At 44.8% G+C, this 26,909-nt stretch overlaps 1 protein-coding gene across 1 annotated transcript in view; it reads right to left on the bottom strand.

Moving 5' to 3' along the window:
• Positions 1–465: 465 nt before the first annotated feature.
• Positions 466–26,909, bottom strand: part of LOC110489367 (E3 ubiquitin-protein ligase TRIM71-like) — a 44,628-nt gene continuing 18,184 nt past the window's right edge. Inside the window, exons 2-9 of the mRNA XM_036971409.2 lie at positions 18,144–18,311; positions 6,701–6,835; positions 4,894–4,998; positions 4,631–4,768; positions 3,674–4,009; positions 3,351–3,512; positions 2,114–2,308; positions 466–2,004 (exon numbers count right to left, since the gene is read on the bottom strand). Of these exons, the coding sequence (XP_036827304.2) occupies positions 1,486–2,004; positions 2,114–2,308; positions 3,351–3,512; positions 3,674–4,009; positions 4,631–4,768; positions 4,894–4,998; positions 6,701–6,835; positions 18,144–18,311 (1,758 nt within the window). The 3' untranslated portion in view covers positions 466–1,485. The remainder of the gene's footprint in view (positions 2,005–2,113; positions 2,309–3,350; positions 3,513–3,673; positions 4,010–4,630; positions 4,769–4,893; positions 4,999–6,700; positions 6,836–18,143; positions 18,312–26,909) is intronic.

Below are 26,909 nucleotides of genomic sequence, written 5' to 3'. Positions count from 1 at the left end.
ACTAAATGTCTTCAATGGGACTTGTTGTTCTTTCGATGCCAAACATACAGTTAGCCGAAATTCTACCTTTGGTTGACTCCACTAGCTGGTCTCTAGACCTCCATCTTTTCGAGGTCTGGTCAGCATGCACATGTTCCGGAACACTCTCTCTCTCCGGCATTTCAGAATGGGCGTCAATAACTAGGGTGGGGAAGTGATGTCAGAAGGGGGTTGGATTAAATCCTAGCCCCCAAGAGCCAATCAGTGCCCCACAATTCAACCACACAGGATCATTCTGATTTCTGATTGGCTCTCACTCCTGTGGACAGCCAATCAAGATGCCTGCTTTCTGGAGGCATTGCTATCCTTCCGCATCATTCACAACGAATGTCACTCAAACAGAATTCTTTATCAATCTACTAATCAACAACCAATACATCCTGATAACTCCTGATAAACTTCTAAAATACTTTGGTGGGCCCTCCGTTTGAGAGTACACAAATGCTGTTTGTTTTTTCACATTGATTTTCATAATTTTTCTCCTCATAATCAGACCAGCTTGCTGACGACTGAAAGGAATCAACAATGTTCAATTGATAATTGGATACTTTGGGACAGAAAAGAGAATCTCCCCACAACAACGACTAGCTCATGATTTCAACCAATCATCAAACTGCATCTGTCCCAGGTCAGACTCCCGGCGCCGCTGCGATCAATAAACCAGTCAAGCTAAAAGGAGATTCTTCTGGTCCATCTGGTACTGTGACCTGAGCTAACTAACACAGAGTCAGTCTAACGGGTTTGGCATTACATAAAACCCTCCGTTCTTACCTCCATTCCATCGGTCTGCAGTGACACTGCACATGGAGAGATGAGGGGGACATGCTAAACCAAGATCTACAGAACAAGCTACCCTAAACATCACTGAACACACTAGACTCCACTAAAGGTCAGGTCAAAACGTCTTTTCATTTTAAATAAAAAAAGTATTGAGGTAGACTTTTTTTATTTTCTTCTTTGTAAAACTTGACAGACTTAGAGTAGACCTCTGCTCGGAGAGGGTGAGTACATTCATTAAGAACTGGTTGAGGTAGGTGGCGGAGCAGAGGATTCAATATTTCAAGAAAAAGTGAGAAATATCCCTGAGAAGGCGACGTGATGAGAGTTGAGAGAGAGCAATTCAGATAGAAGAGAGGGAAATCGTGATCTCTTCCTTGTTACTTTCACTACTGATTATCAACTAGTCTTAGTGGTCCCCTTTGTCATACAGTATACCACAGGAATCTGATTACACAAACTAAAACCTAAAAAATAAAAATAATTTAAAAACGAACAAATTCACTTCCCCTTAATTTGTAATAACGCATTTCTACCTGCTCTGATTATCTCTCTTTAAACTGTCCTCTTTGTGTCTGTTTGTTGAATTCTTTTCCTAGCTCTTCAATTTCCTCTCCCTAACAGAGAAACGGAGAGAAAACAGAGCGAGAGAAAGAAAGCGAAAAGCGATTAGAACTTGAGGATGCGGTTGTTTCCGAAGTCGACGACCACGATGACTCCGTCAGGCGTCACGGCAACACCGGAGGGGCGGTCCATCTGTCCGAAGCCACTGCCATGGGTGCCAAATTTGCATAAGAAGTTCCCGTTGGGCTCGAACACCTGCACACGGTGGTTCCTCGAGTCGGCAACGATGATCCGGTTCTCCTGGTCCACCGCTATGCCCTGGGGACGCAGGAACTTCCCGTTACCGGTACCCTCGGAGCCCAGGAACCGGGCAGATTGGCAATCTGGCCGAATCACCAGCAGACGGTGGTTGTTGAAATCGGTGACGACCAGGTGGTCCTCATGGTTAAAGGCGACACCCCGCGGCGAGTCAAAGTGTTTCCACAGGGTGCCCTCAAAGCCGTACTTGTTGATGAACGAGCCGTCAGGGCCAAAGAGCTGGACGCGGTGGTTCCTGGTGTCAGAGACCAAGATCTTCCCCGCAGAGTTCACTGCCACATCCCAGGGGTAGTTGAACTGACCGTTCTACAATAGAGTGCAGTAGAATATAGTTATTAGTTCAGCTCTGATGAGTGTGTGTACGTGTACTATACTACTGTACGTGAGAGAGCGCACGATTGAAAGAGTTTTGTACCTTAGTGCCCTTCTCGCCGAACTTCAGCATAAACTGTCCGTCAAAGGTGAACACCTGCACACGGTGGTTGTCTTTGTCCGTTACGATGATCTGCTGTTGGCTGTCGCACGCCACGCCCGCTGGACGATCAAACTGACCGGGGCGAGAGCCCAGGGAGCCAAACTTGTGGTGGAAGGCACCGCACGGCTTGAAGATCTGGACAGTAGGAGGTAGTCGCAGAAGAAAGGAAATAATTAAAGAGTCACTGTTCTAAAGATGGCTAGCTAAGGCAGTGTACACGCTATGCTTCACTGTTCTAAAGATGGCTAGCTAGGGCAGTGTATACGCTATGCTTCACTGTTCTAAAGATGGCTAGCTAGGACACTGTACACGCTATGCTTCACTGTTCTAAAGATGGCTAGCTAGGGCAGTGTACACGCTATGCTTCACTGTTCTAAAGATGGCTAGCTAGGGCACTGTACACGCTATGCTTCACTGTTCTAAAGATGGCTAGCTAGGGCAGTGTACACGCTATGCTTCACTGTTCTAAAGATGGCTAGCTAGGGCAGTGTACACGCTATGCTTCACTGTTCTAAAGATGGCTAGCTAGGGCAGTGTACACGCTATGCTTCACTGTTCTAAAGATGGCTAGCTAGGACACTGTACACGCTATGCTTCACTGTTCTAAAGATGGCTAGCTAGGGCAGTGTACACGCTATGCTTCACTGTTCTAAAGATGGCTAGCTAGGGCAGTGTACATGCTATGCTTCACTGTTCTAAAGATGGCTACCTAGGGCAGTGTACACGCTATGCTTCACTGTTTTAACGATGGCTAGCTAGGGCACTGTGCACGCTATGCTTCACTGTTCTAAAGATGGCTAGCTAGGGCAGTGTACACGCTATGCTTCACTGTTCTAAAGATGGCTAGCTAGGGCAGTGTACACGCTATGCTTCACTGTTCTAAAGATGGCTAGCTAGGGCAGTGTACACACTATGCTTCACTGTTCTAAAGATGGCTAGCTAGGGCACTGTACACACTCTGCTTCACTGTTCTAAAGATGGCAAACTAGGGCAGTGTACACACTATGCTTCAGCTCTCAAGAAGAGGGCTACTGAGAGACAGATAGCTGGCAAGTTAAAAGCAAACAAACTGACACTGATTTAGCAAGAGTTAGCTTGCTAGCATCATAAAACCATTTCTCCTTAGGATAACGGCTGAGTCGACACCAACCTACGACATGAAATGAATGAAATCCACCTGTACGCGGTTGTTACTGCGGTCGGCCACCACCACATATCCCTCTTTGTCCACACTGATGCCCCAGGGACGACACAGCTGACCGTCACCCTCCCCCTCACTGCCAAACGTAGACACCGGTGAACCCAGAGCCCCGTAGCGTCGCCCAGACTTCACCAGTACCTGGAACACAGGCAGGGAGAATGCTACTTAGCATTTCATCCTATCTACAGCCATTTTCAAGTTGTATTACGTTGTTGTTGCTTAAGAGATGTGCATAGAATATGTTGGAGTGTAAATATATTACTTGGTTGTTACATTTATTATAATACTATACATTTTACCTTGAAGGGGCTGCCCATGATGTGCTGGTTACAGACCAGAACTGACACCAAATCTTCTCCCTCAGTCTTGGGTAAGTAGCTGACCGTGTACGACCCGTTCTGGTTGTCACACACCTCCGCAGCCGACAGGTTACCATCCGCCGCTGCCATCACCACCGCTGACACTGCGTCACCGCCCGAGAGGCAGGGCTCCCTGTCGTGGTCGTAGCCAATTACGGTGAAGGAGGCGGTCTTGCCACGGAGTGCGGTCTTTAGGCCCTCGCCGTGAGCTTTGGTGACGGGAGCGAACGCTCCGCTACTGATCAACCCCATGGACTGGATGGCTATGTACAGGGCCTGGTGAAGATAATATTATCAATAATACTATAAATATGCCATGAACTAGGGACAAGTGGAAATAGCAACATTAATATAATGTATATGAAATTGGCTGACATGTCGATAATTCCAGTCATCCGAAGAGCCACAAGAGTCTCTAACCCCTCTCACTTGGTCTGGAGGGGCGAACAGGAACCTGTTTTTTACCTGGTCTGGAGGGGCGAACAGGAACCTGTTATTTACCTGGTCTGGAGGGGTGAACAGGAACCTGTTATTTACCTGTTCTGGAGGGGCGAACAGGAACCTGTTATTTACCTGTTCTGGAGGGGTGAACAGGAACCTGTTATTTACCTGTTCTGGAGGGGCGAACAGGAACCTGTTATTTACCTGTTCTGGAGGGGCGAACAGGAACCTGTTATTTACCTGTTCTGGAGGGGTGAACAGGAACCTGTTATTTAATTGGTCTGGAGGGGCGAACAGGAACCTGTTATTTACCTGTTCTGGAGGGGCGAACAGGAACCTGTTATTTACCTGTTCTGGAGGGGCGAACAGGAACCTGTTATTTACCTGTTCTGGAGGGGTGAACAGGAACCTGTTATTTACCTGTTCTGGAGGGGCGAATAGGAACCTGTTTTTTACCTGTTCTGGAGGGGTGAACATTAAACGATCATCCTCCTGTGGCTGCAGCAGGCCTCTGAGAGACTTCAGCTCCTGGATCTGGGTCAGCATGCGCTCTCTGGCCAGCAGCACGTCCAGGTGACAACCCTCATCCAGCACCTGGTGAGTTATGAGGTGAGGAGACATGGATGCCATAGTTAGCAATAGTCATGAATGACTTTCAACATAGTATTTATAAACCTGGCCCCCCAGCCCCTCCTCCGGACATGCATCTTTTAACATACCTGAGTGACTGCTGTGATGGTGCTGTCGAGCTTGGTCAGGTTCTGATGCAGTTTCTCTATCTGCAGGTACAGGGACTTGGCTTTCAGCTGTTGGATCTTCTCAACCTGGGAGAGGGAGGGAGAAGGGGGAGAGAGAGAGATTCATTCATGTGGGTATACAAGTATGGGCAAATCCAGCAATGTGAAAACAGCAGTTTGTTAAATCTCAGATTGTTGTAGATCAGTGTACAGGTTACAGTGGGATATTGGACATATAGTGACTAACAGACAAAACAGGCCATTCAACAGGGGGATGAAGGTTGTGAGGTGAATCAAAAGCTAGGGGTTAACATTACTACACAACACTTACAAGTTCAACCTGTCTGGTTCCATGTTAAAGGGAAGGACTAAACCCCCAGCCTGTCTGGTTCCATGTTAAAGGGAAGGACTAAACCCCCAGCCTGTCTGGTTCCATGTTAAAGGGGAGGACTAAACCCCCAGCCTGTCTGGTTCCATGTTAAAGGGGAGGACTAAACCCCCAGCCTGTCTGGTTCCATGTTAAAGGGAAGGACTAAACCCCCAGCCTGTCTGGTTCCATGTTAAAGGGGAGGACTAAACCCCCAGCCTGTCTGGATCCATGTTAAAGGGAGGGACTAAACCCCCAGCCTGTCTGGATCCATGTTAAAAGGAGGGACTAAACCCCCAGCCTGTCTGGTTCCATGTTAAAGGGAAGGACTAAACCCCCAGCCTGTCTGGATCCATGTTAAAGGGAAGGACTAAACCCCCAGCCTGTCTGGTTCCATGTTAAAGGGAAGGACTAAACCCCCAGCCTGTCTGGATCCATGTTAAAGGGAAGGACTAAACCCCCAGTCATTTTTTATTTTACCTTTATTTAACTAGGCAAGTCAGTTAAGAACAAATTCTTATTTTCAATGATGGCCTAGGAACAGTGGGTTAACTGACCTAGGAACAGTGGGTTAACTGCCTGTTGAGGGGAAGAACGACAGATTTGTACCTTGTCAGCTCGTAACCTTCCGGTTACTAGTTCAACCCTCTAACCAATAGGCTACCCTGCCGTCCCATGAGCCATAAACACAAACACAACGCAATAGAAAAGGCATAAGTCATGTGGGCGGACAGGGAGAATCAGGACAGTGAAGTGTGTATACAAACATGTAGAACACGTCTACTGTAAAAACACCTTCCCTTCAAAACACGTTAGTCAAACAGTGACAGCACCTGTCGGATGAGCCCTCTAACCACCTAAATATATGAGTGAGTGAGAGAGAGAGAGAGAGAGAAAGAGACTGAAAGAGAGAGAGAGAGAGAGAGAGAGAGAGAGAGAGAGACTGAAAGAGAAAGAGAGAGAGAGAGAGAAAGAGACTGAAAGATAAAGAGAGAGAGAGAGAGAGACTGAAAGAGACTGAAAGAGACAAAGAGAGAGAGAGAGAGAAAGAGACTGAAAGAGAAAGAGAGAGAGAGAGAGAGAGAGAACAGAGAGAAAGAAAGAGACTGAAAGAGAAAAAGAGAGACTGAAAGAGAAAAAGAGAGACTGAAAGAGAAAAAGAGAGACTGAAAGAGAAAAAGAGAGACAAAGAGAAAAAGAGAGACACAGACAGACAGACAGACAGACAGACAGACAGACAGACAGACAGACAGACAGACAGACAGACAGACAGACAGACAGACAGACAGACAGACAGACAGACAGACAGACAGACAGACAGACAGACAGACAGACAGACAGACAGACAGACAGAGATGTATGAGAGAGAGAGAGAGAGAGGGACAGAGACAAACACACCAACACAGATGGAGAAAAGCGTACCTTCCAGAGTAGCTGACTCTCTCTGTCCTCCAAAGCTTTCAGGTGTCTGAGGACCACGTTCTTCACCTCTGTCTGGACCACCTTGGCCTTGATGTCTACCTGCTCTGCTATGGCCTGGATCTTCTCCATACTTAACTAGAACAGGGGATATTAGGGTTAGAAATAACACACACCACCTTGATCTCTAGGATACAGGACCAATTATGGGGTATAGGGTCAAAACCTATTATACCACTGGACCCTCGCCATTCTCAGATTAACAAGAACTAACCAGGTTAAAAAACACCCACATAAACACTTCTAGCCAGCTATGACAAAATCTTTTAACTATTTTTCCAGACAAAAACTAAATAACGAGAAGCCTAAAAAAAAAAAAAAATGTTTTTAAAAAACTATTACAAAGGACTTTAGTTGGTGAAAATGTAACGAGAGGAAAAGTCCACGTGACACTAATCAACATTCAAATGAACATGGATCTCCTTTCCATCTGTTTTGTCCATGCCGTCTGCAGAATATCTAATGCAATCAATCCACTCATTGGCCAATAACGTCTTTCAGTTCCACGGGCTCCTTCCAAACACACAGCTAGGCGGTCATTTCAATCCCTGGTGTCTCTTTTGAACTGATGCACAGCCAGCCAGGAAACAATTGTACAAAACAACAAGTTATTTGATCAACTTTGCTTTCATATAGGCACATTTTTTTTTGCGCTGATCACATCAGAAGCTCCATTTTGCAGGGAAAGTTCAGATTCTGCCCCCTTTCAAGGAACTCACTTATTTACCCAGTTCCAATGGTTACGATGAGAAAATAAGATTGATGGTTTAACCTGTAGCCAAGCTGTACAGGGCTTTGAAAAAGTATGTGCCCCCTTTCTAATTTTCTCTACTTTTGCATATTTTGTTATACTAAATGTAAGTCAGATCTTCAAGCAAAACCTAATGTTAGATAAAGGGAACCTGAGTGAACAAATAACACAGCAATGACATACTTATTTCTTAAACAAAGTTGTGCACCACCCAATTTCCCTGTGTGAAAAAGTAATTGCCCCCTTACACTCAGTAACTGGTTGTGCCACCTTTAGCTGCAATGACTTCAACCAACCACTTCCTGTAGTTTAAATCAGTCTCTCATATCGCTGTGAAGGAATTTTGGCCCACTCTTCCATACAGAACTGCCTGTTTCAAGCCCTGCCACAACATCTTAATTCGGATTAGCTCTGGACTTTGACTAGGCCTTTCCAAAACGTGTTGCTTTTTAACTATTTTCATGACTTGATTGTGTGTTTAGGATCGTGGTCTTGCTGCGTGACCCAGATACTCTTCAGTTCAAAGACGGATGGTCTGAAATTCTCCCGTAGAATTCTCTGATACAGAGCAGACTTCATGCTTCCTGTTTGGTTCTCGCCAGACATAATGGGACTCCAAAAACATTCTACTTTTGACTCATCTGTCCATCCAAGAGTCTTGACGATCATTCAAATGATTTTTTTGGCAAACTTGAGTAAACTTTTTTGAATGAGATGGGTCCCATAATGTCTGGTGAAAACCAAAAACACTGCATTCCACATTATGAACCTCATACCAACGGTCAAGCATGGTGGTGGTAGTGTGATGGTTTGGGGATGCTTTGCTGCCTCAGGACCTGGACGACTTGCCATGAACTCTGCACTGTGTCAGAGAATTGTACAGGAGAATGTCAGGCCATCTGTCAGGGAGCTGAAGCTGAAGTGTAGCTGGGTCATGCAGCAAGACAACGATCCAAAACACACAATCAAGTCTACATGAAAATGGCGAAAAGGCAACATATTTGAAGTTTTGGAATGGCCTAGTCAAAGTCCAGACCTAATCCGAATTAACAATCTTGTGGCAGGACATGAAACAAGCAGTTTATGCTCAAAAAACCCACAAAATGTCATTGAGTTAAAGCAGTTCTGTATGGAAGAGTGGGACAAAATTCCTCCACAGCGACGTGAGAGACTGTTCAACAACTACAGGAAGTGGTTGGTTGGAGTCATTTCAGCTTAAGGAGGCAACAACCAGTTACTGAGTGTAAGGGGGCAATTACTTTTTTCACACAGGGGTATTGGATGTTGCATAACTTTGTTAATTAAATAAATACAATACAAAATAACAAAAAATATATATACTTAAACTCAGGTTCCTTTTATCTAATATCAGGTCTTTGTTAATGAGCTGATAACATTCGGTAGCAAACATACAGAAAATCAGAAAGTGGGCCAATACTTTTTCACGGCACTGAATAACCTCTTTCCCCTCAAATTCAACTGGGGAACTCGAAGCCAGCTCCACTGCTTTAAATTCCCCTCTAATCAGGGACTGGTTTAGACCTGGGACACCAGGTGGGTGATTCCCCTCTAATCAAGGACTGGTTTAGACCTGGGACACCAGGTGGGTGATTCCCCTCTAATCAGGGACTGAATTAGACCTGGGACACCAGGTGGGTGATTCCCCTCTAATCAGGGACTGAATTAGACCTGGGACACCAGGTGGGTGATTCCCCTCTAATCAGGGACTGGTTTAGACCTGGGATACCAGGTGGGTGATTCCCCTCTAATCAGGGACTGGTTTAGACCTGGGACACCAGGTGGGTGATTCCCCTCTAATCAGGGACTGGTTTAGACCTGGGACACCAGGTGGGCGATTCCCCTCTAATCAGGGACTGGTTTAGACCTGGGACACCAGGTGGGTGATTCCCCTCTAATCAGGGACTGGTTTAGACCTGGGACACCAGGTGGGTGATTCCCCTCTAATCAGGGACTGGTTTAGACCTGGGACACCAGGTGGGTGATTCCCCTCTAATCAGGGACTGGTTTAGACCTGGGACACCAGGTGGGTGATTCCCCTCTAATCAGGGACTGGTTTAGACCTGGGACACCAGGTGGGTGATTCCCCTCTAATCAGGGACTGGTTTAGACCTGGGACACCAGGTGGGTGATTCCCCTCTAATCAGGGACTGATTTAGACCTGGGACACCAGGTGGGTGATTCCCCTCTAATCAGGGACTGATTTAGACCTGGGACACCAGGTGGGTGATTCCCCTCTAATCAGGGACTGATTTAGACCTGGGACACCAGGTGGGTGATTCCCCTCTAATCAGGGACTGGTTTAGACCTGGGACACCAGGTGGGTGATTCCCCTCTAATCAGGGACTGGTTTAGACCTGGGACACCAGGTGGGTGATTCCCCTCTAATCAGGGACTGGTTTAGACCTGGGACACCAGGTGGGTGATTCCCCTCTAATCAGGGACTGGTTTAGACCTGGGACACCAGGTGGGTGATTCCCCTCTAATCAGGGACTGGTTTAGACCTGGGACACCAGGTGGGTGATTCCCCTCTAATCAGGGACTGGTTTAGACCTGGGACACCAGGTGGGTGATTCCCCTCTAATCAGGGACTGATTTAGACCTGGGACACCAGGTGGGTGATTCCCCTCTAATCAGGGACTGATTTAGACCTGGGACACCAGGTGGGTGATTCCCCTCTAATCAGGGACTGATTTAGACCTGGGACACCAGGTGGGTGATTCCCCTCTAATCGGGGACTGGTTTAGACCTGGGACACCAGGTGGGTGATTCCCCTCTAAACAGGGACTAGTTTAGACCTGGGACACCAGGTGGGCGATTCCCCTCTAATCAGGGACTGATTTAGACCTGGGACACCAGGTGGGTGATTCCCCTCTAATCAGGGACTGGTTTAGACCTGGGACACCAGGTGGGTGATTCCCCTCTAATCAGGGACTGGTTTAGACCTGGGACACCAGGTGGGTGATTCCCCTCTAATCAGGGACTGGTTTAGACCTGGGACACCAGGTGGGTGATTCCCCTCTAATCAAAGACTGGTTTAGACCTGGGACACCAGGTGGGTGATTCCCCTCTAATCAGGGACTGGTTTAGACCTGGGACACCAGGTGGGTGATTCCCCTCTAATCAGGGACTGGTTTAGACCTGGGACACCAGGTGGGTGATTCCCCTCTAATCAGGGACTGAATTAGACCTGGGACACCAGGTGGGTGATTCCCCTCTAATCAAGGACTGACTTAGACCTGGGACACCAGGTGGGTGTAATTAATTACTAGGTAGAACAGACACCAGCAGCCTCCGGACCTCGTTGGGGTAAGAGTGATATGGCTAATTATGACTGACATTGGTTACAATCTACCACAATAGAAATATCGGCAGCTAAGGTTTACAAGGGGATAGGAGGCCTTGTTGCACAAGGTTATCTGTGCACATGATGGAAGTTACGAGGTACATATTCTTTAAATGGAGAAGGGAAAAAAGCACTATTTATGTGACTAAACGACTGACTTAAACTAGACTAAAATTGCCCAGGGTTTTAGTCAACTGATAATAACTAAAACTAACGAAGGACGAAATGACTCAAATGTGACGAAGGATAAAATATACATCTTAAAACAAAATCTAAAATAACTGCTAAAATGAAAACTGCAGCAGGGTAACAGAATAAAACAGGAGTTTGAGTTATCACACAGCACTTCCTGGGTGGCCAATAGTCAACTCCACAGGAATATCAACTACGTCATGCATGAAACAGGAAGTGGCCTGGATATATGACTTAAAGACAGGTTATATGACCATCTCATGTGACCAGGTACCTGCTCTGTTATGACACACTAAAATACAGGAAGTAGACAGTACACAGGAAATCTGAGGATTACCACACAACCTCACACCCCTCCTAACATTAAGGGGTAAACACCAACTCCTCACTTCACTCATCTTATTCAACATTAGGGGCGGCAGGTAGCCTAGTGGTTAGAGTGTAGGGACGGCATGTAGCCTAGTGGTTAGAGTGTAGGGGCGGCAGGTAGCCTAGTGGTTAGAGTGTAGGGGCGGCAGGTAGCCTAGTGGTTAGAGTGTAGGGGCGGCAGGTAGCCTAGTGGTTAGAGTGTAGGGGCGGCAGGTAGCCTAGTGGTTAGAGTGTAGGGACGGCAGGTACCCTAGTGGTTAGAGTGTAGGGGCGGCAGGTAGCCTAGTGGTTAGAGTGTAGGGACGGCAGGTAGCCTAGTGGTTAGAGTGTAGGGACGGCAGGTAGCCAAGTGGTTAGAGTGTAGGGACGGCAGGTAGCCTAGTGGTTAGAGTGTAGGGACGGCAGGTAGCCTAGTGGTTAGAGTGTAGGGACGGCAGGTAATCTAGTGATTAGAGTGTAGGGATGGCAGGTAGCCTAGTGGTTAGAGTGTAGGGACGGCAGGTAGCCAAGTGGTTAGAGTGTGGGGGCGGCAGGTAGCCTAGTGGTTAGAGTGTAGGGACGGCAGGTAGCCTAGTGGTTAGAGTGTAGGGATGGCAGGTAGCCTAGTGGTTAGAGTGTAAGGACGGCAGGTAGCCTAGTGGTTAGAGTGTAGGGACGGCAGGTAGCCTAGTGGTTAGAGTGTAGGGGCGGCAGGTAGCCTAGTGGTTAGAGTGTAGGGACGGCAGGTACCCTAGTGGTTAGAGTGTAGGGACGGCATGTAGCCTAGTGGTTAGAGTGTAAGGACGGCAGGTAGCCTAGTGGTTAGAGTGTAGGGACGGCAGGTAGCCTAGTGGTTAGAGTGTAGGGGCGGCAGGTAGCCTAGTGGTTAGAGTGTAGGGACGGCAGGTACCCTAGTGGTTAGAGTGTAAGGACGGCAGGTACCCTAGTGGTTAGAGTGTAGGGACGGCAGGTACCCTAGTGGTTAGAGTGTAGGGACGGCAGGTAGCCTAGTGGTTAGAGTGTAGGGACGGCAGGTAGCCTAGTGGTTAGAGGGTAGGGACGGCAGGTAGCCTAGTGGTTAGAGTGTAGGGACGGCAGGTACCCTAGTGGTTAGAGTGTAGGGACGGCAGGTAGCCTAGTGGTTAGAGTGTAGGGACGGCAGGTAGCCTAGTGGTTAGAGGGTAGGGACGGCAGGTAGCCTAGTGGTTAGAGGGTAGGGACGGCAGGTAGCCTAGTGGTTAGAGTGTAGGGATGGCAGGTAGCCTAGTGGTTAGAGTGTAGGGACGGGAGGTAGCCTAGTGGTTAGAGGGTAGGGACGGCAGGTAGCCTAGTGGTTAGAGTGTAAGGACGGCAGGTACCCTAGTGGTTCGAGTGTAGGGATGGCAGGTAGCCTAGTGGTTAGAGTGTAGGGGCGGCAGGTAGCCTAGTGGTTAGAGTGTAGGGACGGCAGGTAGCCTAGTGGTTCGAGTGTAGGGACGGCAGGTAGCCTAGTGGTTAGAGTGTAGGGGCGGCAGGTAATCTAGTGGTTAGAGTGTAGGGATGGCAGGTAGCCTAGTGGTTAGAGTGTAGGGATGGCAGGTAGCCTAGTGGTTAGAGTGTAGGGACGGCAGGTAGCCTAGTGGTTAGAGTGTGGGGGCGGCAGGTAGCCTAGTGGTTAGAGTGTAGGGACGGCAGGTAGCCTAGTGGTTAGAGTGTAGGGACGGCAGGTAATCTAGTGGTTAGAGTGTAGGGACGGCAGGTACTCTAGTGGTTAGAGCAGGGGTGTCAAAGTCAAATGGACGGAGGGCCAAATAAAAAAATCAGCTACAAGACGAGGGCCGGACTGTTCGAATGTTCATTGAAAAATTTTTAAATGACGCATATAGTCTAGTGAACCTAATTGAACCTACTGAAAACCTAACAAATATATTACAATATGATCAGATAAATAAAGCAATATTTTCTTATGGCTCTGTCAGTAATCTTTAATTTTCAACAGACACAAAAGACAAATTTCCTTTATATAAATATCCCCATAACATGAACATTAAATGAAAGAAACCGGTATTCAAGGCACCATCAGTAGACTATATTTTCTATTTTAGCAAAAGTGGGCTAAATTTACTTCAAAGAAAAAACAATAATAGCAATTTTCTATCATCCACTCAACTGAAATATTTTTAAAATATAATTGGATTGAAATACAAAAAAATAAAGTGCAAAAATCTATTAATCAAAAACAACACTTTGTTTAAGGAGAAGTAACATGCAGTGAAAACAAATATTAAATTTTAACTTTTAAACTTGAACTGAGTAAAAACTCTAAATATGTGATTGCACAGTAATGTTCACTTGTTTGAGGTTGAGGGTGATACTTGGTGGTGTCCCATCTTTTCCACAAGTTCATCAATGTTCGGGGTAAGGCTCTGAGCTGAAGAAATCCTCAGAATTGAGTGGAGGTGTTCAGCAGTAAGTCGACTTCTGTGTGATGTTTTGTTCAGGTTCATCAAAGAAAACAGTTGTTCACACAGGTATGTGCTGCCAAACATAGACAACGTTTGAGCAGCCTGGATGCGCAGCTGGGGCATTGTGCCGGGGAGGAAACGGGCGAACTCCGCAGCACCCACTGCCGCATATTTTGCCCTCAGTGCATCATTGCATTGGAGGTCAATCAACTCCATTTGGAGGTTTGGTGGTGAGCTTTCCACGTCAACAGCAAATGGGTTACCGAGCAGTTCCAACCTGCTTTTTTGTGCTTCAAAGTCAGCAAATCGGCGTCGAAAGTCAGCGGCAAGCATACCTATTTTATCAGCCAACTGTGTGCTCGGGAACGCACTGGTAGAGAGCTTCTCTTTCATGGTCTGGCAGCTGGGAAAGTGGCTCAAATTTTCTTTCCGCATCTGCGTCTCCCACAGAGTCAGTTTGGTTTTAAATGCCTTCACTGTACTGTACATATCAGAGATGACACGATCCCGACCCTGCAGCTGCAAGTTTATTGCATTCAGATGACTCGTAATGTCACACAGAAAAGCCATTTCACACAGAAACATTTCGTCTCGGAGTTGTGTTGTGTCTTTCCCTTTGCTGTCCAAGAACAGACAAATCTCCTCACGAAGCTCGAAACATCTTTGAAGCACCTTTCCCTGGCTTAGCCATCGCACCTCTGTGTGATAAGGCAAATCACCATGCTCCGTTTCTAACTCCGTCAGAAATGCCTTGAACTGGCGGTGATTCAAACCTTTGGCTCTGATAAAGTTAACTGTGCGCGTGATGATGCTCATTACATGCTCCATTTTCAAGGCTTTACCGCACAACGCTTCCTGGTGTATGATACAATGATAAGCTGTCAGCTCACCTGTCGCGTTGTCCTCTTGCATCTTTTCCCGTATCTTCGCCACCAGTCCGCTCCTGTGTCCACACATCGCAGGTGCTCCGTTGGTTGTCAAACCCACGAGTTTTTCCCAAGGCAGCTCCATCTCATTTACACATCTTGACACCTCTTCATACAAATCATGCCCCGTAGTTGTGCCATGCATAGGACGTAAAGCCAAAAACTCCTCTGTCACGCTTAGGTTGGAGTCCACTCCGCGGATGAAAATTGACAACTGGGCAATGTCAGAAATGTCGGTGCTCTCATCCACAGCCAAGGAATATGCAATAAAATCTTTTCCCTTTTTCACAAGCTGCTCTTTTAGATTGATGGACAACTGGTCTACTCTCTCGGCAATGGTGTTTCTGCTCAGACTCACATTTAAAAAGAGTTGCCTTTTTTCTGGGCAAACTTCGTCACAAACTTTAATCATGCAGTTTTTGATGAAATCCCCCTCCGTAAATGGCCGGGCTGATTTAGCGATCTCTTCTGCCAAAATAAAACTGGCCTTGACAGTTGCGTCCGCGTGTGTGTCCGCGTGTTTCGTTTCATAATGTCGTCTCAGATTATACTCTTTCAGTACCGCCACACTTTCTCCACACAGAAGACACACAGGTTTTCCAGCTACCTTCGTGAACATATACTCCGACTCCCACCTTGTTTGAAACCCCCGGTTCTCAGTATCCACCTTCCGTTTTGCCATTTTTGATGGGTATCTGAAAGTTAATTTTACTGTGATGCTGACGACTGCTGTGCCAATAAATATTGAAATGAAGCAGCCTACTGCTCGGTGCGTCACCTTTGCATTGTGGGAAATGTAGTATTGGTGCGTGTAAAAGATCTGCGGGCTGCCGGCTTGCTGCGGGCCGGTTCTAATAATAAATCAAGATCATCCCAGGGGCCGTAAAAAACCTTCTTGCGGGCCGGATGTGGCCCGCGGGCCTTGACTCTGACATATGTGGGTTAGAGTGTAGGGACGGCAGGTAGACTAGTGGTTAGAGTGTAAGGACGGCAGGTAGCCTAGTGGTTAGAGCGTTGGGTCAGTAACCGAAAGGTTGCTGGATCGAATCCTCGAGCTGAGAAGGTGAAAATCAGTAATTCTGCCCCTGAACAAGGCAGTTACCCCGGTAGGCCGTTAAATAAGAATTTGTCCTTAACTGACTAGCCTAGTTAAATAAAGTTTAAATAAATAAAACATATTTAGCAGTGGCCTTTGAAGAGAGATAGGAGCTAGAGGTAGTGTCACTGACCGCCATGTTGTTCTCACTGTATATGTGAGGACAGTGACATTTTAAGAAAACGGCAAAAGTTTTGTAGAAACTTCAATGTCAAGGGGAAATAGTTTGGCTTCATTGTCAAAAAGCATTAAGTTGACTTTCAAAACACATTAAATTCGAGATTTCTTTCTATATTTTTTTGTAATTTATGTCTCTCCCTCTCGTTCCTTTCTATCACTTACGTTACACTCTCTGTTTTCCTCTGAGTTGGGTGGTCAGAGGGTGGTCTGGACCCCACAGGGCCGAGGGGGGAGGGATCCTTTGTCACATTACCCAGAGAGGGGGGGTGTCAAAGGTCACCCAAATCCCCCTGAGGTCATTGACCTCCTGACCCATGGCTGAAGACCCTCCCCCTGGGCAGCAGGGTCCCTTCTCCCGCTGGCCATTTGGGACAGACCGCTAAAGGGTCAGTTATAATCGGGACGTCTGGAGAGAACAGCAGGAAGGGAGGGGTGGGGCTTCATCAATACTGACATAGAGAGCGAGAGAGCAAGGGGGAAATGGAGAGGGGGAAAGAGGAAAAAGATAGTGTGAGAGCAATAGGAGAGAGAGAGCGAGAGAAAGATTTGGCACCAAAACGTAAGCTCAAATGTGTAACTAAGGACATTTCATCATTTAACTGTTTAGTGCCCATATTATTGTGAAACAAGGCTGATGCTGGTCCGTGGCAGGCCAATACAGCAGCAGCTTGGGACACAAAGGAGGTCAAACTGGCCAATCAGAAAGCAGCATACTCAACCAGCAGGTCACAAGTTCAGGGTCAGAGGTCATGGGAGATAATGGGTGTGGAGTGGGCGGAAATATCCTGCCCCGAGAAAGAGTGTGTGTGCGTGTTTGTGTGTGTGTCCCAAGTTCTGTATCAGGAGATAGAGGGACTAGGCGGTGGTTGAACAGTGACAATGTGCACAGTTATGACGTAACCTAACCTTGGCTTGCTGAACTAGATCATGTTTCAGGGTTACGCCGAGTCCTGACCAGGGTCAGACACGCACCTTCCAGGGCGATTACACAACATCTCACACTTCCTGTTAACTCTGGTTTCCAGGAAGTACTGTAACAAAGCATCTCATTCAGCAACATACCCATCCGTATCAAAACCATTCTCAACAGATCATGGGGAGGGAATGTAACTGTGAATGTCTCAGAATCCATTACCGACAACCCTTTATCACAATAAAGGCTTCGTTTCTTAAGAGGAACGCTTTTCTTAAAACCCATAGAACTAGAATGAATGAATACTATTTATGTGTAAGAGTTCTCAGTACCAGCTGATTGTCAGTGAGCGCGTGGTTGTGAGGGAGGACATGGGTATCAACACCGTGACTGAATAGATCATTTAACATTATTAGTACCGTTTCCCTTTTCTCGTGAGTAACGTCTTCTAGTGACCACTGCTGCTAGAGACAACACAGAGTCAGAGAATCTATTTACTCTACAAGCATTTACATAGAGATAATATGTTCCTCTCTCTCTCTCTTTTCACGTGAGTAACATCTTCTAGTGACCACTGCTAGAGACAACACAGAGTCAGAGAATCTATTTACTCTACAAGCATTTACATAGAGATAATATGTTCCTCTCTCTCTCTCTTTTCACGTGAGTAACGTCTTCTAGTGACCACTGCTGCTAGAGACAACACAGAGTCAGAGAATCTATTTACTCTACAAGCATTTACATAGAGATAATATGTTCCTCTCTCTCTCTCTTTTCACGTGAGTAACGTCTTCTAGTGACCACTGCTAGAGACAACACAGAGTCAGAGAATCTATTTATTCTACAAGCATTTACATAGAGATAATATGTTCCTCTCTCTCTCTGTGTGTGTGTGTGTGTGTGTGTGAGAAAGAGAAGGATGGAAGGGTCTAAGATTCTATTCCTAGATGACCTTTCCCCTTCCTCTCCTCCCTTCCCTGTCACTCCCCTTTGACCCCCGTCACCCTAGGTGACCCCCCCCCCCCTTCCTGGGCCAGCTGGGTACCTCTAACCACAGGCTTCAGTGCAGCCTAAAGGAGAGTGTGGATGATATGCAGAATATCCCATATATCTGAACCGGTAATGTGGGTCAAAAAAATACCACAGATGCTTTGAGACACAGACATGCTCACCTGTACAGCCTGTCTTCCTTGCTGTGCGTCGGCCAGTAGCTGGATGATGATGTCTCTGGAGTCCTGGACAGCGTCCTGTAGATAGACCAAGCTGTGGCCCATGTGTCTGCCCACACTACACTCCCTACAGATAGGCACAGAGCACGTCTCACAGAAAAACAGAAACACCTAAACGAGAGAGGGAAAGAGAGAGAGAGAGAGAGTTAATTCAATCCTCCTATCAAAACTTGATCAAAAAGAAAACATACATTAGAATATATTATTTAAAAGGGTTTGAGTGCTTTAATATGTTAAACAATGAACTGTGATGGTGAGTATATAAGATCAGAAACCAGAATGGTTTTTTATTGACTATGAGGTGTGTTGACGTGTACTTTTCTGCAGCGCATGTTTGATTGAACACCTCGCCTGGTTCTCTTCAGGCTCAGAGGGGTGACATTGAGATGAGACCGGGCATTCTGGGGCTTTACGGATCAATAGACCAAATCAGAGGACTTAATGTGCGCACACACACACACACACACACACACACACACACACACGGTTCTTAAACCGTGTGTGTGTATCAACAACTAGTCATAACAAAATGCATTGATCAATCTGTAATACTAAACACAATCACATTTCAATGAATAAGAAATATGAATAGTTAATGTTGACTCATTAAGTCACACGTAACCATTAGCATGACACTAATTAAATATGCGCCAAACATAAAATCTAAGAGCGACAGGGATCAATGTTGTCCAATGGGAGTAGAGCTGAGGGGAGGGGGTGGGAACAGCAATCAATCCATTGATAACAGCTACGGTCCCAGGGGGAGGCGTGATATAATGAGGCATGGGCACACTCCTGTCTGCTCCTTTAAGCCCCTCCCCTTTCTTTCTTTTCTCCTCCCTCAAGCTCTTCTCCTCTTCTAGCCCCGCCTTCTTCAACCTCTCCAAAATTCCTAGGGGAGGGGTAGAACAAAGGGATGGAATGCAGCTGCATTTGGTGGAGGAGGGGAGGTATGGATTGTGGGATGGGTGAGGGTCTGACAGCAAGGCAAGTCTTACATCTCCGACCAAGGGTCTCAATCATCATTGTGGAGCGATTTTAGTGCCAAAAGAAAATTATTTTTTAAATTCCATCATTTTCAAATTGTATTAGGATATTTAATTTGAAATAAATATTTTGGGATTTGTAATGCACAAATTGAATTCATAAACTGAACTTATATTTCATGATTTGAAACAGAATTTAATTAATATTTTGTTCAGTTAAAAAAATAATATTCAATTGAATATTAAATATTCAAATTCTATATTGATATATTCTGTTTTAATATGGTAGATATTGCATTAATTGCATCATGTTTACCAACTATCATTTCAATTTTCATATTCAACTTCTCAGATGCATTCAGATTCAGTTTTCAAATTCAGGTCTCTAAATTCAGACTCAAAACCAGAGACAACATTCTGGTACTTTACCAGCCAGGAGAGGTAGAGGAGAACAGATAGAATCAAACTCTCTCTGTGGTAAAACAGACTTCTGGCGGTTTATGAATCCAACGAATCCAATGTTGAATGTATTTTCTTCCAATGAATGTGGCTCTAGCGTTTGCACCGTTTTGGCAAGAAGTTACAACCCCATTCCTGAAAGTTAAGACACTCTGGAAAATGGATGTGCCCTCTATGGTGATCAAAGACCGTGCAGGACAAGGTAGAAGGGAGTGTCACAAAAACATATTTGAATAGCCCTGTCATAGCCCTTCTAAGGATAGTCTTTCGTATTGCTCTTGTGAATGACTGGGTTCGAACCAGCTCTCCTACATGTCACAAAACCGTGTTAGCCTACTTAGCTAAAGCCTATACAGTTTGTTTAATCATAGGGATAAGTTCTGGAAGTTTATGTAAAAAGGACTGCTTGTACCAGTTCCCCGATTCAGCTCATAACGAGACTCGAACTCTGCCTCGCAAACACACGTGACCGCACTCCCGAAGCGCTCCAACCCACGGCGCTATTGACAAAGGCCTTCTTCAACACTTCGGGCTGAGCTTCACAGATCCCCCATCTGCTACCGTCACCTCCCAAACTCACTTCACAGCAACGCCAGTGGTGGAATCTGCACAACTGTAGATACGAGTCCAATGGCACCATTGTAAAGGACATCGTGATGTCTGCTTAGCAAGTACTAGTTCCCCCTGGTTAAGCTCATACGGAGACTTGAGGAGACTCAGGACTCAAAAACAAAACGTGTGCTCGCGCCCAGGCTCTGTCGTAACCGGCCGCAACCGGGAGGTCCGTGGGGCGACGCACAATTGGCCTAGCGTCGCCCGGGTTAGGGATGGCTTGGTCGGTAGGGGTGTCCTTGTCTCATCGCGCACCAGCGACTCCTGTGGCGGGCTGGGCGCAGTGTACGCTAGCCAAGGTGGCCAGGTGCACGGTGTTTCCTCCGGCGCATTGGTGCGGCTGGCTTCCGGGTTGGATGTGCGCTGTGTTAAAGAAGCAGCGGCTTGGTTGGTTGTGTATCGGAGGACGCATGACTTTCAACCTTCGTCTCTCCCGAGCCCGTACGGGAGTTGTAGCGATGAGACAAGATAGTAGCTACTACACAATTGGATACTACGAAATTGGGGAGAAAAAGGGGTAAAAATTTAAAAAAATATTTAAAAAAAACGTGACCGCCCTCCTGAAGCATTTCAACACATCTTGCTATTTAAAAAAAAAAAAGAAGGTCTTTCTTCAATTGCGCAAACGGGTGACACATCAAGCGAAGTTTCACAGAACCCCATCTGCTAGACTAATACTAAGTCTTCAAGAGCCAGCAAGGTTACTCATCAAAACAGCGTGGTTTGGTGATCCATGCTAACGTGATGAGCAACCTTGCCTGAGACGTGTTCCTTTGACACGTGGAAGTTTGTGTGAGACGTGTTCGTTTCAAGTCTCTCCGGCAAGGGTAGTCATTAGGGTAACATGTGACTTACAGGGTTAAGACTGCATTTGCCTGCTGAGCTAAAGCCTAGGCATTGGTTATGTGACTTGGATGAGTTCCTTCAAGGAGGAGGTCAAAGGGGGGGGTGAAGTGTAACACGCTCGGGTGATGAGTAACTTGTCTGAGACATGAGAAGTTGCATTGTCTCTGTTAGAACCCCATCAGTCAAACTAACATGTCTACAAGGTTGCTCATCACATGGATGGCTCGCCAAACCAACTCTGTTGCCCTCTCATTAAAATGGGATGCACAGATCCTGATTTGGAACGAGGCAGGTAGCCATGTGGTTAGAGAGCTGGGCCAATAACCGAAAGGTTGCTGGATCGAATCCTCGAGCTGACAAGGTAAAAATCTGCCGTGCTGCCCCTGAACAAGGCAGCTAACCCACTGTAGGCCGTCATTGTAAATAAGAATTTATTATTTTAACAGACTTGCCTAGTTAAATAAAGGTTAAATAAATAAAAATGTTTTTTTCAATCAATGTATATTGGTGCCGTGATCTGAGTCAAAGGGGGGTGAAATGTTACCGGGGTGGTTCGATGAACCTTGCTGAAGACTTGTGTTAGCTTCCTGAACCAATCCCTATGGGCTTTATCTATGTGGGCTAACATTGGTTGGTGGGACCTGGTTCGAACCCAGTCAGTCACAAGAACAAAATTAAACAGGGAGTGGAAAGGCTACCCTTAGAAGACAGGGCTATTCAACTATATTCTTATGGGGGAAAAAAATGTGTGACACTCCCTTCTGTGTCCTGCGTGGCCTGTAATCATCATAGAGGGAAACGGAAGGCACTTCCTTGTTCCAGAGGGTCTTATGATAGCGTATAGCCAAAACGGTTCAAATGCTAGAGACAAATTCATAGGAACATGCCACTTTGGTTTCAGAAACCACTTGAAATGTATGTTTACCACGACCTCACCTGGCTCGCAAAGTACCAGGATGTCGTCTCTGGTTTTGAAAGTGAATTTGAAAACTGAATCTGAATGCATCTGGGAAGGAATATGAAACTTTGATAAACTTGAAATGACAAGTTTGTAAACTCGATACAGAGACAACGAATGCAATATCTACCGTACTAAAACTGAATATATAAATATTAATCTGGAATATTCAATGCGATATTCCTTCAATTCAGTTTCAAATAACGAAATACAAGTTACATTTATGAATTCAAAGATTCAACGTTTATTACAAATTCAAACTCAATATCCTGACAAATTCAAAATCATAATACAAATTCTGAATTATGGAATTAAAATACAATCTGTTGACACTGAAACCGCTCTACACATCCTGATCATTAGATCCTAAAACGCTCTCGTCCCTCTTCTCATGTTTTTCATTTACTTCTTAAACCTTTGAGAGATTAGACTAACCAAAACAACGACTTTGATATACAAACGAGGGAAAACAAGTAGATAAGCATGACTTTATTCCCATATTCTACTTGATATTCCCAATTTCTAGTTGCTCATTAATATTCCCATATTCTAGTTGCTCGTTAATATTCCCATATTCTAGTTGCTCGTTAATATTCCCACATTCTAGTCGCTCGTTAATATTCCCACATTCTAGTCGCTCGTTAATATTCCCACATTCTAGTTGCTCGTTAATATTCCCAATTTCTAGCTGCTCGTTAATATTCCCATATTCTAGTTGCTCATTAATATTCCCACATTCTAGTTGCTCGTTAATATTCCCATATTCTAGTTGCTCGTTAATATTCCCATATTCTAGTTGCTCGTTAATATTCCCATATTCTAGTTGCTCGTTAATATTCCCATATTCTAGTTGCTCGTTAATATTCCCACATTCTAGTTGCTCGTTAATATTCCCATATTCTAGTTGCTCGTTAATATTCCCATATTCTAGTTGCTCGTTAATATTCCCATATTCTAGTTGCTCGTTAATATTCCCATATTCTAGTTGCTCGTTAATATTCCCACATTCTAGTTGCTCGTTAATATTCCCATATTCTAGTTGCTCGTTAATATTCCCATTTTCTAGTTGCTCGTTAATATTCCCATATTCTAGTTGCTCGTTAATATTCCCATATTCTAGTTGCTCGTTAATATTCCCATATTCTAGTTGCTCGTTAATATTCCCATATTCTAGTTGCTCGTTAATATTCCAACATTCTAGTTGCTCGTTAATATTCCCATATTCTAGTTGCTCGTTAATATTCCCATATTCTAGTTGCTCGTTAATATTCCCATATTCTAGTTGCTCGTTAATATTCCAACATTCTAGTTGCTCGTTAATATTCCCATATTCTAGTTGCTCGTTAATATTCCAACATTCTAGTTGCTCGTTAATATTCCCATATTCTAGTTGCTCGTTAATATTCCAACATTCTAGTTGCTCGTTAATATTCCAACATTCTAGTTGCTCGTTAATATTCCCATATTCTAGTTGCTCGTTAATATTCCCATATTCTAGTTGCTCGTTAATATTCCCATATTCTAGTTGCTCGTTAATATTCCCATATTCTAGTTGCTCGTTAATATTCCCATATTCTAGTTGCTCGTTAATATTCCCATATTCTAGTTGCTCGTTAATATTCCAACATTCTAGTTGCTCGTTAATATTCCCATATTCTAGTTGCTCGTTAATATTCCCATATTCTAGTTACTCGTTAATATTCCCAATTTCTAGTTGCTTGTTAATATTCCCATATTCCTAGTTACTCGTTAATATTCCCATATTCTAGCTGCTCGTTAATATTCCCATATTCTAGTTGCTCGTTAATATTCCCATATTCTAGTTGCTCGTTAATATTCCAACATTCTAGTTGCTCGTTAATATTCCCATATTCTAGCTGCTCGTTAATATTCCCATATTCTAGTTGCTCGTTAATATTCCCATATTCTAGTTGCTCGTTAATATTCCCATATTCTAGTTACTCGTTAATATTCCCATATTCTAGTTGCTCGTTAATATTCCCATATTCTAGTTACTCGTTAATATTCCCATATTCTAGTTGCTCGTTAATATTCCCATATTCTAGTTGCTCGTTAATATTCCAACATTCTAGTTGCTCGTTAATATTCCCATATTCTAGTTGCTCGTTAATATTCCAACATTCTAGTTGCTCGTTAATATTCCCATATTCTAGTTGCTCGTTAATATTCCCATATTCTAGTTACTCGTTAATATTCCCAATTTCTAGTTGCTTGTTAATATTCCCATATTCCTAGTTACTCGTTAATATTCCCACATTCCTAGTTACTCGTTAATATTCCCATATTCTAGTTACTCGTTAATATTCCCAATTTCTAGTTGCTTGTTAATATTCCCATATTCCTAGTTACTCGTTAATATTCCCATATTCCTAGTTGCTCGTTAATATTCCCACATTCCTAGTTGCTTGTTAATATTCCCATATTCCTAGTTACTCGTTAATATTCCCATATTCCTAGTTACTCGTTAATATTCCCATATTCCTAGTTGCTTGTTAATATTCCCATATTCCTAGTTACTCGTTAATATTCCCATATTCTAGTTGCTCGTTAATATTCCTATATTCTAGTTGCTCATTAGACAAGAACATGTTTCACCTTTCTGAGAAGAGAGAAACAGAGAGAAAAGAGGATTTTGACCATTGTTGTGTCAAGCGTGGTTGAGATGTTGAAATGAGATTACCTACAGTATGTAGCCTAGTAGAGTTTAACATGGGGAGAAGACACTTGCAGAGAGAAGACCTAGTAGAGTTTAACATGGGGAGAAGACACTTGCAGGGAGAAGACCTAGTAGAGTTTAACATGGGGAGAAGACACTTGCAGAGAGAAGACCTAGTAGAGTTTAACATGGGGAGAAGACACTTGCAGGGAGAAGACCTAGTAGAGTTTAACATGGGGAGAAGACACTTGCAGAGAGAAGACCTAGTAGAGTTTAACATGGGGAGAAAACACTTGCAGAGAGAAGACCTAGTAGAGTTTAACATGGGGAGAAGACACTTGCAGAGAGAAGACCGATGTTTGTGAGAACAGTGGTGTCGCGTTTTAACTGGAGATAAACTATACGGCCAGCTGTACAACGTGACTATAGAGACTTCACCACCGCTATCATGTGTCAGCTGCTACTTAATATAGACTTCACCACCACTATCATGTGTCAGCTGCTACTTACTATAGAGACTTCACCACCACTATCATGTGTCAGCTGCTACTCACTATAGAGACTTCACCACCACTATCATGTGTCAGCTGCTACTCACTATAGAGACTTCACCACCACTATCATGTGTCAGCTGCTACTTAATATAGAGACTTCACCACCACTATCATGTGTCAGCTGCTACTCACTATAGAGACTTCACCACCACTATCATGTGTCAGCTGCTACTTACTATAGAGACTTCACCACCACTATCATGTGTCAGCTGCTACTCACTATAGAGACTTCACCACCACTATCATGTGTCAGCTGCTACTCACTATAGAGACTTCACCACCACTATCATGTGTCAGCTGCTACTTACTATAGAGACTTCACCACCACTATCATGTGTCAGCTGCTACTTACTATAGAGACTTCACCACCACTATCATGTGTCAGCTGCTACTTAATATAGAGACTTCACCACTATCATGTGTCAGCTGCTACTCACTATAGAGACTTCACCACCACTATCATGTGTCAGCTGCTACTTAATATAGAGACTTCACCACCACTATCATGTGTCAGCTGCTACTCACTATAGAGACTTCACCACTATCATGTGTCAGCTGCTACTTAATATAGAGACTTCACCACCACTATCATGTGTCAGCTGCTACTTAATATAGAGACTTCACCACCACTATCATGTGTCAGTTGCTACTCACTATAGAGACTTCACCACCACTATCATGTGTCAGCTGCTACTTAATATAGAGACTTCACCACCACTATCATGTGTCAGCTACTACTCACTATAGAGACTTCACCACCACTATCATGTGTCAGCTGCTACTTAATATAGACTTCACCACCACTATCATGTGTCAGCTGCTACTTACTATAGAGACTTCACCACCACTATCATGTGTCAGCTGCTACTCACTATAGAGACTTCACCACCACTATCATGTGTCAGCTGCTACTCACTATAGAGACTTCACCACCACTATCATGTGTCAGCTGCTACTTAATATAGAGACTTCACCACCACTATCATGTGTCAGCTGCTACTCACTATAGAGACTTCACCACCACTATCATGTGTCAGCTGCTACTTACTATAGAGACTTCACCACCACTATCATGTGTCAGCTGCTACTCACTATAGAGACTTCACCACCACTATCATGTGTCAGCTGCTACTCACTATAGAGACTTCACCACCACTATCATGTGTCAGCTGCTACTTACTATAGAGACTTCACCACCACTATCATGTGTCAGCTGCTACTTACTATAGAGACTTCACCACCACTATCATGTGTCAGCTGCTACTTAATATAGAGACTTCACCACTATCATGTGTCAGCTGCTACTCACTATAGAGACTTCACCACCACTATCATGTGTCAGCTGCTACTTAATATAGAGACTTCACCACCACTATCATGTGTCAGCTGCTACTCACTATAGAGACTTCACCACTATCATGTGTCAGCTGCTACTTAATATAGAGACTTCACCACCACTATCATGTGTCAGCTGCTACTTAATATAGAGACTTCACCACCACTATCATGTGTCAGTTGCTACTCACTATAGAGACTTCACCACCACTATCATGTGTCAGCTGCTACTTAATATAGAGACTTCACCACCACTATCATGTGTCAGCTACTACTCACTAT

This window comes from Oncorhynchus mykiss, chromosome 30 (assembly GCF_057628025.1).
Source record: "Oncorhynchus mykiss isolate SJ-2025 chromosome 30, ASM5762802v1, whole genome shotgun sequence".
Taxonomy (NCBI): domain Eukaryota; kingdom Metazoa; phylum Chordata; class Actinopteri; order Salmoniformes; family Salmonidae; genus Oncorhynchus; species Oncorhynchus mykiss.
The sequence above is the reverse complement of the archived record's forward strand: the minus strand, read 5'-3'. Positions and strand labels throughout refer to the sequence as shown.